The 19,437-nt window shown below is 31.2% G+C and overlaps 1 protein-coding gene across 2 annotated transcripts; it reads left to right on the plus strand.

Moving 5' to 3' along the window:
* Positions 1 to 17,844: 17,844 nt before the first annotated feature.
* On the plus strand, positions 17,845 to 19,144 carry LOC121204556 (ethylene-responsive transcription factor ERF071). Of its 2 annotated transcripts, none has more exons than XM_041074569.1 (2): positions 17,845 to 18,159; positions 18,237 to 19,144. In XM_041074569.1, the coding sequence occupies exons 1-2, from the start codon at positions 17,985 to 17,987 to the stop codon at positions 18,941 to 18,943; spliced, it is 882 nt and encodes a 293-aa protein (XP_040930503.1). In that variant the 5' UTR covers positions 17,845 to 17,984; the 3' UTR covers positions 18,944 to 19,144. The 2 variants fall into 2 exon arrangements, with proteins under 2 accessions (XP_040930503.1, XP_040930504.1); XM_041074570.1 differs by having other exon boundaries at positions 17,846 to 18,159; positions 18,240 to 19,144.
* The last annotated feature ends 293 nt before the right edge of the window (positions 19,145 to 19,437 follow it).

Below are 19,437 nucleotides of genomic sequence, written 5' to 3' on the forward strand. Positions count from 1 at the left end.
TATAAGTGGTTTGGTTCAAAAGTCAAGTGGTTATTGAAAACGAAGTATTAGGACCTCGTTTCTAAAAATTAAAGCCATAAATATTTAATAATATTTTTATTAAATATTTTCAGAGTTGTATTATATGTGAATTGAAGTTTGTTCGGGTAGTTTTGATGATTTACCGTTAAATTAAGGTAAAATGATTAAATTGTAAAAGAGGCAAAAGTTACCCATTATAGATTTTAAAATATCAAATGGATTAATTTGGTAATTAGACCATTGCCAAAAGTCCAAGCTGTGGTGGATGACAATCATTCCGCTAACCTTTGGGATATTTATTCATTAAGTCCTAATTAGTTTAAGGTTAAATTGTAGTTAAGTTATTTAATTGGAATTTAATATAATTGAAGGACCAATTGTGTAGTTGGACCTTCCTTAAATGGCCTAATAATAGGAATGAAATGAAATTATCTAGATTGTAGTAAATTGCATTTAGATCCTAATTAACTAAAAAGGACTAAATATTAGAGGTTGAAAAAGATGGTTTTATTAGTTAGAAAGGGAAAATTAAAGGACTAGAATGGTAATTAAGCTATTAATGGCTATAATTGACGATTTTGGGCTTATGTTTGTTAAGAATTGAATGAAATCATTAAAGGTAAAATTGATAATTGGGTAATTAATGGTTTAAAGTAAAAATTAAGTAAGAAAATGGTATCATCTTTTACATTTTCTATCTTTGAAAACTGAATAGGCCATGGGAGAAGGGAGAAAGCTTCGGTCAATTAGGGCTTGCTAATTTAGTGAGTAAACCTCATTCGTTTTTGGTAATTTTTATGTTTTTATGCTCGTATTAGCTTAATCTAGCTAACCCGAAGACTAATTAGTAAAAATTTCAAATCTTTTGGATTATGCCATTGATGAGTTTGAGTTATTCATGAAGTTTTATGAAAGATTATGGAGCTTTGTTGTTAGTTAGGACTATTTTGTAAAGAAGTTTTTGACGATTTTAACGTTTAAGGACTAAATTGTTAAAGTGGTAAAATTACTTGTACTTGGTGTGAAATAATTGCAAATAGGGGCTGAATGGAAACCTTTGAATAAACTGTCAAGGTGGTTTTAAATAAAAATGGTTAATTTGCATGTTTGGGGTTTAAGGACTAAATTGAATAAAAGTGAAATGCTGAGGCAATTTTGTAAAATTCCAAAAAGGACTTAATTGCATAAAATGAATCAATTTTTTTGTTAGAATTATTGAATTGAATGGAATTATTATTTTAGATCTTGAACGAGTAGAAAGTCGAGGAAAAGAGAAAATTGCCAAATAGCCCTTTTACTTTGTCGTTGCTGCAGATTAGTCTGGTAAGTTTGTAGGTTTAACTTTAGTACATTTTAAGGTGTATTATACGAACCTAATTTCATAATATTGGATTATATTGATATGTTGAAAATGGAAATAATGAATTGACACAGTGTTGATCACCGACTGAGTTACTCTATACCGTTATTGCAAATCAGTCCTGTAAGTTCATTTGGTTTTATTTTAATACATTTAAATGCATATTAAATGAATTAAATTGTTTTGGTTTGAACATTATAATGATGCTGTAACTGCCCGTTTTTAGGGTTAATCGAAACAGTAGTTTCGGGACCACAAATCTGACATCGAAAAATTTATTTTATTATTATTTAATATTTACAGCATGATATTAGAGTTGTGTGAAATTTTTGTAAAGAAATTTTACCATTTAAATGCTTAATTCGGTAATAAAGATTAAATCGCGTAAGGTGTAAAAGTACAGTTCTATAAGTTAAAAGTGCCTATTAACTATGAAATCTCAATATGGAAGTCCTTATGTAGTTATTACTCCATTTTTGAGTAAGTGGAATGTGGTGGCTTGGCATGATGGAGAATTTTAAAGTGTTTAAAGGTTAATATAGTAAATTAGTAAATAAGGCTAATTTTAATTAAACAAATTGTATCATCTTCTTCCATTATCTTTTCATCACCGAAATTAAAGAAAAAAAATAGCCATTGGAGTGTTTAAGGTTCAGCCAAGTTATTTGTGCTCATCTAAGTACGGTTTTAGCTCATTTTTTTAATGATTTTTACGTTTTTGAGATCGTTGCAACTAGTATTAGCTAGTCCGTGTCTTCGATTTCAAAACTGTTAAAGATTTTGATAGTTTCCATTGATGAGCTTGTGTGTTCTTTGATGTTTAATGGTGAAATATGAATATTTGATGTTAGATTTTCATATTTTATAAAGTGATTTTTGATGAAAATGCAAATTAGGGATTAAATTATGAAATATTAAAATTATGTGGTTAAAATTCTGATTAATGAGAAAAATGGGCTGATATAAATATAAGGAAAATTCGGCTAGCATGGGCTGGTATTGAATTGTATGAATTTGTATTTTTATGTGATAAGGACTAAATTGCAAAAATGTGAAATAATAAGGGCAAAAGTGTAATTTTTCCAAAATGTGTAAATTGTGTTAAATTGAATGAATTAATGACTAAATAAGTAAATTTTATTATTATATAGATTGAGAAAGAAATGAGATGCGGATCTAGAATAGAGGAAATCAAAGTATCGGACTAGTTGATCCGTTCTGTTGTTTTAATGATCGAGGTAAGTTCATATGCTAATAAACGTATTTAAATAGTGTTATAAATGCTTATTTATTATTGAATTGAATTGAATTGAATTATATACGTTTATTTGCCATTCAACTGTCATGAATGTCAAATAAGCAACTACGAGCAAGAATCGACAGAGTTACAAATTCGAAAGTCTCGTACGAACCTTAAGAATAGTATAGGATACAAATGTCATGATATTAGGTTACCGAGAAGTGATTACATGTAATACCATGTCTAGGACATTGGCATTGTATTGTGATTATGTGTAAAACCATGTCTGGGACAGTGGCATCGATATTTGATAACATGTAAGACCATATTTGGGATATGGAATTGTACGAGCTATATGTGATTGCCTAGTATCCTTAACAATTCTGAACGGTTCAACGGGCATAATCAAGACGAGAATTAAAGTACAATCAAATTAAGTGATACAGGTTTGTACAGAAATTATATGAGAATCAAATAAAGATAATTTGGTAAGTTCTTAGTGTATCATGTATATGAAACGAGAAAGATTTATGTATAAGTATGCTTCATGCCAAAATGTGTTTATTTGGATATAATGAGGTATGAATTGAATGATACGTGAAATATGAGTTATAGTTGTTTTAACTAAATATACATATGGCACAAAGTGTGCGAAACATCGTTATTTGATGATATTTCACATAATTCACTTGGGCAAGAAAAGGTGATGAATATTGAATTGAATAAAGTTTATATATACAATTGCTTATGCATATGAAAATGTGAATGAATTGATAAGAAGTATTCAAACTATACGTGTTTTGAATGAATAAACTCATGAAAATCTTGACCATCTATGTGCATGAATTCAAGATAGAATGCTAAAATCATATGAATTATATCATGTTTTGAGTAATTGTTTAAAATGTGGTTATTTAATAATATGAGTTTATTACCATATGAGCTTACTAAGCTTTATAGCTTAGTTTGTTTTCTTTTCTATGTTTATAGAGTTTCGGAGGCTTGCTCGGGTTGGAAGTCGTTAGAGATTTCATCACACTATCCAGCTATGGTTTGATACTTATGAGCTTTGTGATATTGGTTATATGGCATGTATAGGCTTGAGTCTTTTTTTATAAAGGTTTTGGTGATGTATTTGGTCATTTTATATGGCTTACTAATGACTTATGTTTGATGTATAAATTGCCTTGTGTAATGGCATAATTTGATATGGCTGGTGATGGTTCAAGATGATCATTTGGTCATTTTATATATGATGAGTATTTACTTATGAAAAGCATGATTTTGGACCTGATAAAGGAATGGCTAATAGATGATTTATGAGTCAAGCTTTTTGTGTGATTGATGCTAGTAAAAATACATATTGAAATAGATTGCATTGATGAGTATGATATGTATTTTGGTATATGTTTGAATAGGTGAGTAATGAGGAATGAATCATGCTAGTTTAGTATTTGTTTGAATGTACAAATGGTATTGAATTGAGTATATGAAAGCTTGATTATGAAATAGCATTGTTTAGCTGCCTATTAATGTATTGAAATGGCATGAAATGTTGTCTTTTAGGTATGCATGAGGAGGGTGAGAAATGTGGCTTAAACCAAGCCTATTTTTACTCTACACGGCTGAGCACACGGGCGTGTGGCTCGACCGTGTAGGACACACGGCCTTGGTACACTGTCGTGTGTCCCCTGGGGTAGCCCTTCGAATTTAAGTCAGTATACCCTATAGGTTTGGCACGGCCTAGATACTTTCCATGTGTGACACACGCGCTGGCACATGGGTTTGTGGCTGGCCATGTGACCCAAGTTTGTAACCCCTCCAAATTTTCCACGGCCATGACACATGGGCGTGTCTTCGACCGTGTGGTGCAAGTCAGTATGTATGCCCTATTTTCACATGGCCTGTGCGTGTGAACAAGACTGAATACATGAAAATTTTCTAAGGTTTTTAAAGTTTTCAAATGTATACGGTTTAGTCCCGAACTTCATTTAAGCATGTTTTAAGGTCTCATAGGACCTTAGAAGGGACAATGTGAATGTGTTGAATGGATTTTTTGATTATGAATGTGTATATGTATCAATTATGTTGTAATTGATCGGTAACTCATCGTAACCCTATTCCGGCTACGAATACGGGTTAGGGGTGTTACAGATGCTATGTATATAAGTAATGAAATAGTAGACTGTTGTAGAATTGAGCACTAACGATATATTTTGAGCCATGAATATTTGGTTGATGAACTAATGCTTGTATACGGAATATGAGATAATGAGTTGTTCATATATTGTTCTGTGTTAGAATACTCTGAACCTATGAACGTAGGATATAGTACGGTTGGCATGCCAATAGGTATATTGTGCGTGGTACGAGGTTGATGGGAGCAATGGAGATGATTATAGTAGATTCTCTGTTCACTGAATATGTCAAGGTCTTGCATTTGTTACGGACTAATGAGATATATTACAATGTTATTTGGTGAGTTGGATGGATTAACTCATATGAGTTTTTGGTGTGTTAGTTGGATTAGCTCATACGAGTTTTTGGTGTGTTGGATGGTTAACCGTATACTTGTATCCACTTATCGTTCATCGGACTATGTTTTATTGATCTCTGAAAATTTATTGAAATTTGGAAATTAATTTGTATTATTGTACTGAGCATTTCTCACCTGTTGTGAGTTGTGATTGACAGGAATTTTGATAATAACCTCGTTGACAGGAACTTTGTTCATTAATCTTTTATTTGAATCATTATTATGTTTGATTCTATACGCCTTACCATTCAATCGAAATCGAAGAACTTACTAAACTTTACAAAAGCTTACTCGTGTTATTTGTCTTATTTTTTTGTAAATATGTTTTGTGGATCTGGAGGTTGGATCAACTCAAAGAATCACACTATCCCAAGACCTCTTTGGTAGATTTTGAAATTTAACTTGGCTTATATAGCATATAATAGGATAATTTGGCTATGTTTGCAAAGGTTCAAAATTTATTTTTAAGTGTAAGTGTTATGCTTTAATATAATTTGTTTCAACAACTATAGGTGGTATGCATGGTTGATTCAAAGTTTGTGCTTAAATGACCTAATATGAAATGGTAACTTTCATGTTCAAGATATAGTATGATAAAAGTGAAATAGATCGGTTTGTGTGTATGTCATGGCTTGCATGTAAGCATTATTTTTGTGGTTTCATGTATGGTACAATGGTTGGGTCTTAGGTGGTTGAAATTGGCATGTTTTGGTTGCTTTTAAGTGTGTTTATAACCTTGGGATCATGTGTTATGAATTGGTTTAGGTACACATGCAATTGGATGAAAAATAAGCATGATTTAGGTAGCTTTTAAACACACACGGCTTGGGACACGGGCTATCACACGACCATGTGTCACACACGGGCGTATGTTCCTAGTGTGTTAGGTTCAGGGTTCACAAAGGTTAGCACACGGGCATGACATCCAAGTTAGTGAGTTACACAGGTGAACACACGGGTGTGTGGAGTAACCACACGACCATGTTTAAAGCCACATTGTTTGGGCTTTGTCACACGGCCTGGGCACATGGCCGTGTGACCTTTGTAATGAAAATTTTCAATTTTCCTTGAATATTCTGATTTGTTTCGATTTGGTCCCTAAATGTTCCTAACTTATTTTAGGGTTTCGAAGGCTTGATTTAATGCTCATAAATATATGTTCTATTTTATTTTAAATTATATATTTACTTATGAAATTTATTTGAAAATTGGATGCCAATTGATATGAAAAGTTCTGATATGTATGGTAATACTCTATACCCCTATTTTGACAATGGAAACGGGTTATGGGTGTTACAATATTTATATGTTAGCTGGAAGAGCTATATCCTTGAAAGTGCCAAACAAACACTTGTGGTTTCTTCCACTATGGTAGCAGAGTTTGTAGCATGCTACGAGGCATCAAACCATGGAATATGGTTGTGGAACTTTGACAGGCTGCACATTTTGAAGAATGTAGAAAGATCACTCAAATTATTTTGTGACAATAAGTCAATAATGTTGTATTCCAATAACAATAGGAGTTCAGCTAAGTCAAAGCATATTGACATAAAGTTCCTAGTTGTGAAAGAGAGAGTGCAAAGTGGACAAATATCTATAGAGCACAATGAGACAAACTCCATGATAATGAATATGTTCAGAAAAGGTTTACCACCCAAGGTGATACGAGTCACAAAAGCCCAAATTCTTGAGGGCAAGGCCCAATAAGAAGATTCCAAGCCCAATCAAGAAATCCACCCATACTTAGTTGAAAATCAGGCCAAATTGTCAAAGTGGCCCAAGTTGTAAAGTTTTATTTTTATTTATTTATTTATTTATTTTATTTAGTTTAAATTTTTATATTCAGTCCAAGAGTCCCAAATAAAAGACCCTTGGCCGAATTTCCATATTAAAATAATTAGGAGTTTTTTTTTAGTTTTAGTTTTAGTGTTCTAATTAAATTAGGAAAATATTTGAAAGGCCTATTTATATGGCTTGGCCAGCCACCTTACATTACATTACAATTACATTGAAAATTTCAGATTTGATTTGAGTGAAAATTCTCTTTGAGTTCTTCAAGGATTTTCTCTTGAGTTTTCTTTAGAAGTTGTTTTAACAATCTTTTTGATTGTGGGAGCCATCTTCAACCTTCTTCTTGCCATTGATATTCTTTGGAGGGGAGATTAGAGCCGTTTGAAGGGAGTTGTGAGATCTTTCGAGATTTCAAGGCTTCTTAGGACTTATCTTTTAATTTCTTACTGTCAATTCTTTCTTTATTTCTACTTGTGCTGAATCATTATCTAATCTATTTTCTGTTCTTATTGTGTTTTCAGCCTTTTTCTATCTTAAGGAATCAGCCCAAAAATCCCCAATTTCTAGGGTTTTTTCCATACTCTTTTTGGGTGAAATTAGATTGTCAAAATTTGGGGAAAACTATCTTGGTGTTCAATTGGGCAGAATCACAATCTCCTTGAGGATCTAATTGTTTAGGGTTTTCGTAGGAGTTTCTCGTGACTTGGCAACTCGATCTTGGTCCGCGCGCAACCCCGTATCATTTGGTATCAGATTTTGGGCGTTTTGGGTGTTCTTGGTTGATTTCTAAACTGATCTCTATTTTTTAAATTACAAACAGCAGTTTTACCCAGAAAAATTTTCGAAAAAAATTCATTTGAGTGGGAAAACGTTTTCTGATTGATCTGAAATTTTACATACATATTTTTGGCACTGTTATTGAATATACAAAAATATTTCCCGCAAAAAATAAGTCGAAAAAGTCAAAAAATTGAAAAAAGACGAAATCCAGTAAAAAATTAAAAAAATATTCAGCGGGTTGAATTTGGTGCCCAAATTTTCCAGATCAAAAATTAAATATATAAGGACACTCCAGATTTAATTTCGTGATTTTTGGAGATCGGGAACACCTCGAACGAAGTTGTCAAGTTACTCCGCAGTTTTTCGGGTTTTCTGTTTTCAGCAATTTTTATTGATTCTTAGCTGTAGGTTTTCATTTGTTTACCTTTATTCTTCCTTTACGTTATCTAACACCTTCTTGTTTCTTGTGTTAGTAGGATTTAAACGTGTGCACAACTTCTTCCTCGGTGCAACACGAATCAATTGGTGTCTCGTCAGTTTTTGGCATCCTAGTGCAAATTAGGATTCTTTGGTAGTTTGGTTCACACTCTCTAATTGGTTGATATAAACTCTGATAAAGAACTCACAAGATTGAATTCGACCTCATTGAGAATTTGATTTTTCTTTTTGAGTGATTAATGGTGAGGTTTGCTAACTTTTATTTTTGAGTGTTGAGTGTTTATTTTTTTTACAGTTTTGAAGATGTCTAAAGGTGATAATAATGATGCACTTATGAAAGTCCAACAACAGTTAGACGGACATACTGCTGCAATCACACAAATAAATGCTACACTTCAAGCATTGAATACTACTTTGAATGAGGTACGAGTGAATCAAAAACATCAATATCGAGATCCAATTAAGGAAGATAGGGATAACCAACCCCAAAGGCGCGGCCCTCGACGTGTCACTAGAATGGATGATGATTTTCATGATCGTGGACAATCATCTTTGGCAAAACCAAGGAGCGAGCAGCAACGAGAACATCTCTTTCATACTCGCTGCCATGTACAAGGTAAGCTTTGTAGAGTTATTATTAATGGTGAAAGTTGCTCGAACATAGCCAGCACGACGATGGTGGAAAAGCTTTGCTTAACCACTACCAAGCATCCACAACCTTATCAACTACAAGGGCTTAGCAACGAAGGCCAATTTAGGGTCACTCAACAAGTGCGCATTGCCTTTTCTATCGGTAAGTATCAAGACGAAGTTGTGTGCGACGTAATGCCTATTCAAGCCTGCCATTTGTTGCTAGGAGAACCATGGCAACTGGATCGAAAAGTCACTCACGATGGTCGTACCAATAGGTATTCTTTCAAGCATCAAGGAAAGAAACTTACCTTAGTGCCGCTCACTCCGGAACAAGTCCATGAGGACCAAATCAAACTGAGAAATTCTGTTAAAACAAGTGAGGAAAAAGAAAAAGAGAATGAAAAAGAGCAAAAAGAGATTGAGAGTGAAAAGGAATGTGAAACAGAAAAGAAAATTGAAAAAGAAGTTGAAGAAAGAAGAGAAAATGAGTTAGAAAAAGAAACAAAAGAAAAAGACGAGGAAAGGCTAGTGAGGAATGTTTCCACTAACCAAGATATGAATTTTTCTTGTGTTGCTACTTTTCAGGTTCCCGAAAGATCGAAAGATAACTTTCAACTTCAATACCTCTCAAATGAAAGACGCTTTCATACGATCAACTTAAGCAAAGATGAAATCACACTACATGATCTCGAAGGTAAGCGAGGTAAGGAAATTTTAGAAACCGAGTCCAGTGCAGATTTGAAAATTATTGATAAAACTTTTGGTGACTTAGTTCTTAAAAGATCCCCTCATTTTGATCCGATTAATTGTTACTCTTCGATTGTGGTTGATAAAGTCATTACAAAAAGAAGCGTGATTTGTTATTCTCTTGATTTACCTTGTGTAAAATCCTCGAATTTGTCCAAATCTGTTTTGGAGAATAAGTTAACGAAATTTTCCAAATTTGTTTTCAATTTATATTCGTGCCTTAAACAGTTTATGTGGTTGTACATGAAGTTTGAGTTCCATTTGACAAAGGTTAACTCAACAACGGAGATTCGACTACACTATGCCCCCGATGAGCGAAGGTTTGTTTTAAATGAAAAAGGTAAAATCGACCCTTATTCTTCTGCTTATCGAGGTAAGATGCTTGAAACCTTTGAAACACTTTTGTACTCCTCGGATAGTGATAAAGATCGTGTTGATGAACACTTAGATCGAAACGTGCTTGACTGTCCTATTTTATTTATTGATGATCTATCTGTTTTGATGGTTGATAAAAAGATTCTTGTTTTTGATAATGCATGTGTGAGTGAATCTATAGACCGTCGATTAATGCATGGTATGATTATGCAACTCTGTGAACCATGTAAATCTTTTCAAATACCTACTTGTGACGATTATGTTTACCATTTGATTTATTACTCGCAATTTATTCATGGTTTGTGGGAACAATGTGAGACGACTGAATGCCTTAAAACATGTCCATCTTTGTTTCAAATATTTGACGAGGCAGTGGTGAGTAAATTAGATTGTTTGCATGGTAATCTGAATCTGTCCATTCACATGCGTTATACCTGTTCTGTTATGCTTATGATTGGACTACAAGCTTGTTTCCGTTGCTATTTACTATCTCATGGCTATTCTTTTCAGTGGACTCAATTGCCATTAGTCCCGTTCGATAGAGGAAAGTCGAGTTCATTTGATTTTTCAGATTCGAGGACGAATCTTTTTGAGGAAGGGGGGAATGATACGAGTCACAAAAGCCCAAATTCTTGAGGGCAAGGCCCAATAAGAAGATTCCAAGCCCAATCAAGAAATCCACCCATACTTAGTTGAAAATCAGGCCAAATTGTCAAAGTGGCCCAAGTTGTAAAGTTTTATTTTTATTTATTTATTTATTTATTTATTTTATTTAGTTTAAATTTTTATATTCAGTCCAAGAGTCCCAAATAAAAGACCCTTGGCCGAATTTCCATATTAAAATAATTAGGAGTTTTTTTTTAGTTTTAGTTTTAGTGTTCTAATTAAATTAGGAAAATATTTGAAAGGCCTATTTATATGGCTTGGCCAGCCACCTTACATTACATTACAATTACATTGAAAATTTCAGATTTGATTTGAGTGAAAATTCTCTTTGAGTTCTTCAAGGATTTTCTCTTGAGTTTTCTTTAGAAGTTGTTTTAACAATCTTTTTGATTGTGGGAGCCATCTTCAACCTTCTTCTTGCCATTGATATTCTTTGGAGGGGAGATTAGAGCCGTTTGAAGGGAGTTGTGAGATCTTTCGAGATTTCAAGGCTTCTTAGGACTTATCTTTTAATTTCTTACTGTCAATTCTTTCTTTATTTCTACTTGTGCTGAATCATTATCTAATCTATTTTCTGTTCTTATTGTGTTTTCAGCCTTTTTCTATCTTAAGGAATCAGCCCAAAAATCCCCAATTTCTAGGGTTTTTTCCATACTCTTTTTGGGTGAAATTAGATTGTCAAAATTTGGGGAAAACTATCTTGGTGTTCAATTGGGCAGAATCACAATCTCCTTGAGGATCTAATTGTTTAGGGTTTTCGTAGGAGTTTCTCGTGACTTGGCAACTCGATCTTGGTCCGCGCGCAACCCCGTATCACAAGGTCTTTCACGAGCACACTGCTCATATGAGTGTTATAGTATTTAAGGACATTATGGTTTAGTGGGACTTTGTATTTTATTTGCTTTATGTTTGTTTTCAGACATTTATATATTTGGTTATTTTCTTATAAAAAATGATGTATTCATTTTATTCACTCTTTTTTGTTATTTTGATATTGACCTCACTTAAGTTTAAGGTGGACCAGTTGGAAATAGGTATGTTTGGTTCACATTGCATGTAATTTTCATGTTACACATCCATGATTGATCTATGTCATTTGACTATATTTGTATATGTGACCATTGATGAGCTTAGTCATGATTAATATGACAAAGACTGCTTTGATCCTATATAGATATAGTTGATGGATGAGGTTGTTAGAGAATACCTATTATATGATAGCAAATTTTGAGCTCATAAGGTTGTACATTTATCAAGGAACATATGTTGCCCAAGTAGGAGATTGTTGGATTAAAATCCTCAATTATGGACGCATATGTATAATGTATAATGTTGTTATAAAGTATGATACAAAATTCAGTGACCAATTATGTTATAAATGGCATAGGTATTAAAGTGCCATAGACATAATATAGAGATACCATAAGTTGTATTTATAATTTGATGAGGGGCCAATTTATAAATACCCAAAAACTAATTTAATAACCAGTTATTTAAAAAGAGATAGTGTCCCCTAAGAAATAGATATATCTCGTATTTCTTTTCCATCCCCATCAGAGAGTTATACAAAGAGAAAAAATATTTTCTTGGAAGATCAAAAACCTTTTAGGCAATCTCCAAGAATGGATCCAAGGATGCTTCCGCATATAGTTTTGTTCTTAATGATCTGACATGAAAGTTCCTGGTTTATATATGATTCTTCGGGTTCTAACAGTTGATACAATATCAGTGAAATTTAAAATTTTCACAAGCAAGGTTGGGTTGATGACAAGTATATATATACTATAGTTAAAAACAAAAAGAAATATATAAAAGAAATGGGCCATGTGGAAAATTTATAACTCTACCTGTAGAGTTAAAAAGTGCATTGCCAGTGTAATAAATTATTACTCAATAGATTATAGATATCTATACAGTAAAATATAAAAGGAAGGCCCAACAACTTTTATACGTTCCTAAGGAAATTGCCTTTATATGTAACGCTTTAGTGGCGCTTCTAAAGAAAAAACGCATATCAAAATATATAGTGGTGTTTTTGCGACAAAATGCCATAAAAAATGTATTAACGCAAGACATGCGAATTCTCAAGGAAATTGTTTTGGCGCCAAACCTTTAACATGTTTATAATGGAAATGTCGCTAGATTAAATTCTTTAGCGGCGTTTTGTCAAAGTGCCGCTACTTTTCTGTGTATAATTTGTGACGCTTTCTAAGAAAGTGCCACTAATTGTTTTGAACTTATATTCTCCTTGCTTTCACATAATGGCTGTTATTTTTTTTAGGATAAATTAATGATTATTTCGAATAAAGAAACTTGATGATGTTGTCACTCAATTGGGCCTTTTAGAGAAAAGGAAGAAGTAAATTAGGAAATTGAGATATTACAAAGAAATTTACTTTGCTTCATTCTCTTGTATGAATTTTTTTGGATACATAGTTAACTTGATAATAGTTGTAATAGGAATATCTTTGTTGACTTTGTTTTCAAGTGTATTTGGAGCAAAATCTTTGTATAAAATTTTAACGTTTATTATATTTGATTTATTAAAACTTGTATATTTCAAGAATCTGTAAATGTAACATTTGAAATTTATTAATTATGTATTATTTTATATAATAATATGAAAATGCCATAAATTTGATGTGGTGCATTTTTTTGAATAAAATATATTTAGTGACGTTGTTCCTTAAAAATGCCATTACAATGTATTTTTTTTGTAACATGGATACATTTTTTTTTTAAATTTCAAAATGTCATGTTAACAAATTTAACAAAAGAATTATAACAATGTTAATAAATGGAACTAAATTTTTAAATTCGAAAAGTAGAGTAAATAAATTCTTAAAAGTAAAAATATGGAGATTAAATTCTAAATATATGAAAAATAAAAAAAACTTTAAAAATATTATTACATTTAATTTTTTACTCTATAATTTAATCAAAAATTAAATAATTAACCCAACATGAAACCATATTAATATATTTAAATTGAAGGTTGTGTAACAAGGAAGTAGAAGAAAGGCCCAATAGTTAACAAACTTAGTTGAATTAAGGAAAGCCCAACAATGAATGGGTGATAGGAAACACATCGGCTGCACAATGGAGATAAACATCGATTGACTGGAGGGCACCAAATATGCAACCATGCACACTACATCTTTCAACTTGTTGACAGTTCATTACTTGGATTGTTTTCAAGTTGAATTTATTGAAAGTTATTTGTTCAGATCATTTCCGCTTTAATAATTTTATTAGTATATGATACATTTGGTGTATGAATCATATTAGATTTTGATTTATTTTAATTTGGATTTTTTTTTTTTGATTCGTATCAGGTTCAAATTGTTTCAAAGTTATGTTATTTAAGTTTTAGGCTCTAATTTTTCTAAAAGAAGTCATTATAAGTTTAGATTATTTCGATTTCTATTTACGCTAAGGATCAAATCATGTATAGTAATTTTATTGATATATAGTCACATCGATTAATTATATGAATAATCTTTTATAATTAAAAAGTATAACATTGTTATTGCTATAAATGAGCCCAAATTGTTGATTTATACAATCCACAAGGGAATAAATTGCAAAAAAGCAAAACCCATAGATTTCGTAGAAAACAAAGGCTGGAGCTGCGGATATAAAAAAAAGAAGGCCTTCAAGGGTTAATTATTAGTAGGCAACTAGAACTCGCAGACCTAAAAAATAAAATAAACCAAGCTAATATAATTTATTTTGGATCATATTATAATATATGCATTCACACTCTTAATAACAAAGTTAAAAGGTTGCTACATTTTGTATGCTTTCTAATAAAGGCATAATTATTTTTTTACCCTCCAACTTTATAAAAAAAATTATTTTAGTCATTCATTTATTTTTTTTTACTTTTTTCAGTTCTTAAACTTGTCAAATCACCCAAAAAGATGAAAAAATTAACGTTTGTTAACTTTGCTAACATGGTATACACATGGATTACCATGTGAATGACATGTCAATATTTAATTAATTTTTTTAAAATATTTTAAAAAATTATAATTTATACTTTTTTAATAATTTTAATGATTTTTATTTTAAAATAAATTCTTTTAAAATTTTAAACAAATTAATTAAATGCCGGCGTGTCATCTATGTGTATGTAATGTTAGCAAAGTTAAAAAAAGTTAAAATTTTATATTCATTTTGGGATGATTAAACAAAAAATATAAATTTAATAATTAAAAAAGACTAAAATAAAAGACTAAAATAAATTTTTTTATAAAGTTGGAGGATGATGAAAGTCATTATGCCTTTAATAAATAAGGGAATGTGGTCAAAGGTAAGAAAAAGACCTCATCCTCTTTTGTTGACAAGAGTTTTTGAATCCATCATTCAATTATGTGTATTTAATTCTAATTAAATAATACTTATTGGCACACTCACTGCATAACTAAAAAAAAAGTATGTTAATAATACATAAAAAAGGAAAACAAAATATTGGTATTTGTTAAACTTAAACATACAGAAGGTTAAAAACTTTTAACCTTTATATCATATTATTTTATTTAAATTTTACTATCAACCTTTTATATTATATTTATTCTTTTTGGTATAATACTTAGAACTATTCATAGTTCCTCTCCAACCCTTAAATAAGAGGATAATGCACTTTAAAGCACTCGAACCCACGTCTTCCTACACCAGTAATAATGTCAATATCATTGAGTTAACACTCAATTAGCACTATCAACTTTCTAAAAAGAGTCAAATCATTTTATTTTGATGAAAATACTGACTAAACAATTAACTTTTTTAACAATCTTAACATGGCAATCCACTTTGTACTATATTCGAACCCACGTCCTCCTACATTGATAACAATATTGATACCAATTGAGACTCAATTAGCACTATCAACTTTTTAAAAAAAGTCAAATCATTTTATTTTGATGAAAATACAAACTAAACAATTAAGTTTTTTAACGATCTTGACATGGCAATTCACTTGCATTTCAAACTGAATTGACACTATTTATTTTATATGTCACGTTAATAAATTATAAATATATTTTTAAAAAAAGTTAAAAATAATAAATAAGAATATAAAATTTCATAAATTTTTTTAAAAAATAATACAAAGTATAAGTGATTTGTCATGTTTAATTTTTTTTAAAGGTTAACAGCTAAATTTAACTAAAAAAATAAGGGTCAAATCAACAAAAGATGTAAATATTGAGAACTAAATTTATTATTATTCCATTAAAAATATTTAATAATGGGTTAAGTCATTGGAATTTTTATATTTAAGCCTTTTACTTTAATTTGGCATAAATTAGTCAGTGTATCTATGTTTATATATATTAAGTCTTTTATTGAGTTGTGCTGACCTCAATTGTAAAATCACTAAAATACAATTTCATATTTAAATTAAGTTATGTTTTATGAGGATGTTTAGAATGAGATTTGAAACCGAAACACCATGCATAATAAGCGTTTAACTTTACCATCGTAACCAAAGAATCAATTAGTTTTTATATCATTTATAACAATATATTTGTTACATATTTTTTTCACCACATCGTGAATGTACCAAAAATATAATTTTTATAATATTTGTTAATAGGTCTAAATTGACGACACTGTTAATTTTTGTTATTAAAGTAATGATGTGAATTTTTTTTAATGTTACTTGATCGTATAGTTTAAGTTACATAAAAATCAAATTAATCATGTTTATTTAATAATAAATTTATATATTAATAATGTAAGTCACTTATAATATTACAAGAAAAAGAATCAAATTATATTAAATTAAAATAGATATATTAAATCTGAAAAACAATAAATTACAAACATGACTAGACGGCTAGACCTAAAAGGGCATGACAACTTTTAAAAAGAATTAATTTTATATTTAATTTTAAAATAAGAAAAGGCATAAATGTCCTTATAGTTATATTTTTATACTAAAATTTGAGGGTGTTCTTTTATTATCTATATCTATACTCTTTATTTAAAATTTAGATTGAGTTGGTGTTATTCTTAATTAAATTTTATTTAATTGTAAAATTATCAAAATTTCAATATTTTATAAAGTAATAAATATAATTTTAAGGATATTTTTATCCTTTACTATAATTTAAAAAAATATATACACTTGAAAAGATTTAAACTCCATATCTTAAAATCTCTCTTATCTCAACTTTTACCAATTCAACCAAAGCCACATTTGATTCTTATATCAATTATTTTAAATTTGTTACATAAAATTTTCAACCACGTCGTAGATGTGCATAATCTAATTTTGTTAAATATACTCGTATTTAATTAATTTGTGACATTGTCGATTGAGTTTTAACGCAATTAACAGAGGCATTCTTGCCAATGCAGGAGGACGTGGGTTCGAGTGTGCTGAAGTGTATTATCCTCCTATTTATGAGTTGGGGAGGGATTATGGGTAGTTCTAGGCATTATGTCAAAAAGAGTAGATATGATCAGAATTTATAATGATATTAATTTGTTATAAAAATTAATTTGTGACACTAAATTTAGGGGGATTTTAATTTGTGATGCTAAGGGTAAGTTCGATAAACTGAAACATTAAGTACTGAATTCTTACAATTAAATTTTATAAGTGTTGAATCTATATTAAAAATTGTTTGGCAAATTAGTAAATATAAGTACTGAATATAATTATATTATTTGATAAAAGTAAATATTGAGTTTTAGAAGATTATTTAATTTTAATTTTGATCTTATTAATATAATATCTTATTTTATTTTAGATAGTTTTGGATGAAAGATAGAAATGATAATCTGAATATGTCATTTAAAAAAAGTAATTTATTTTATTTTTATAATAAAAATAAAATCTATTTAGTAAGTTCTACATTAAATATAAGTAGTTACCAACCTACTTATTTTATTGAAAATTTTATATTAAGTAAAAAGTTAAAATGAAGATTAAATACATAAATTATTAAATGTTAGAAAATTTTCATTTCATTATACATCCCAACTTTAATATAATGAGATAAAATTTAATATGAATTTAATTAGCCAATTAAATCTTAATTCAATTGATATTAATATTATTATCTCAAAATATGAAAACATATTTATGTTGTTAGAGATTATTGATAATAGATAGATGTAAGTTTTGCAAAATAATAATATGAGGTCAAATTAAAAAAAAGGAAAGTTCCCAGGCCCATCATGTATGCACTGTCACGCACCTTTTTACATTTTCCATCCCTATTTAAACCCCACTCTTCTCTTCGTTCTTCACATTTTAATTCCAAAATTCGCTATAAAACACGTCTTCTTTTTTCTAACACCTCCAAATTTCCCTTAAACCCTTCCTTTTTACCTCACTCAACGCTGCTTTTCAAACCCGCAAAAATAGTTCCCTTCCTTAAGAAATGTGTGGCGGTGCTATCATATCTGAGTTCATCCCGCGGAAAGGCGGCCGCCGCGTGACCGCCGCCGATATCTGGCCTAACTCCCCTTTCGTGAAAATCAATGGCTTTTGCTCTAATCGCGACCACTCAGTCTGCCATTTCAAAAGATCCCAACCCGAACCGCCATCGTCGTTAGGTACCCATTTTTTCCCTTCATACTTTTGCTTTTCGTTTACTTTGGGTTCCTCTGATTGGTGTTTTTTTTTATTGAAGCAGTTGATGAACAAGTGGAGAAGAAACCGAAAAGGCAGAGGAAAAATCTTTACAGAGGCATAAGGCAACGGCCGTGGGGCAAATGGGCGGCCGAGATTCGCGACCCTCGAAAAGGGGTTCGTGTTTGGCTGGGCACTTTCAACACTGCCGAGGAAGCGGCCCGCGCCTACGACCGTGAAGCTCGCAAAATCAGGGGCAAGAAAGCCAAGGTCAATTTCCCCAACGAAGACGACTCCTTCTCCACCCCGTACAATCTGAACCGTTCCACCCACAATTCGAGCCCTTGCGTTTATCAACAGCATATAAACAGTAACTATGGATTCAATTACGATTTGAATGAAATCGGTGGGTACGCAACTGACCCGATCGTTATATCTGGAGATGAAAATAAAGGGTCCGACGACCAAAATGTGAATCTCTGTTACGTCCCTGTGAAGGCTGAGGAACTTGAAGAAGAAGAGAAACGGCGAGAGCCGATGAACAAGGCCGTGTCGGCGGTGGGGGTTCAAGAAGAAAACAATGAAGTGCAGAAACTGTCTGAGGAGCTCATGGCGTACGAGAATTACATGAGATATTATCAAATACCTTATCTGGACGGGGAATCGCCGACCCAAAACGGCGTAGCTCCGCAGGATAGTGTCGTCGGTGAACTTTGGAGCTTCGACGATGACGGCGTTGCTGTTCCGGAGACATCAACGGCTATGTGAGCCGACATTCGTTTACATTTTAATGCGTTTGGGCGTTGTAAATTGGGTGAAAATTAATGATTTTCTGTCATGAATTCGTACCCTTTTTTTAGTTTAGCGTTGATAATTAGGATTTTGGATTAACTTCATGTAATTTTCCCAGATTTGTTTGTGTTTAAAATTGTGAAATACATTTGTAATCAAATGTTTTTTTCCCCCTTATATCTTCATTATATCCTGCAAGAATTTGATTAAACCCCCCCCCCCAAAAAAAAAAGAAGAAAAACTCCGGAAGAGAAAGATGATATATTGTGTTGGATTAATATAATTAATAATGATTTGATTAGGTTGTTTATGGAATGATTACTGTTAATTTTTATGACATTAAAAAGAGTTTATGTGTTGCTAATTCTAGATGAGATTGGCGAACAGCCAAAGAAGCTGGCAAAGGAGAAAGAAAGCGACAACCGACGGGTAATATTCCAAGTAAAAGTGGAAATGGCGGCGCTGTTGGT

This window comes from Gossypium hirsutum, chromosome A08 (genome assembly GCF_007990345.1).
Source record: "Gossypium hirsutum isolate 1008001.06 chromosome A08, Gossypium_hirsutum_v2.1, whole genome shotgun sequence".
NCBI classification, from domain to species: domain Eukaryota; kingdom Viridiplantae; phylum Streptophyta; class Magnoliopsida; order Malvales; family Malvaceae; genus Gossypium; species Gossypium hirsutum.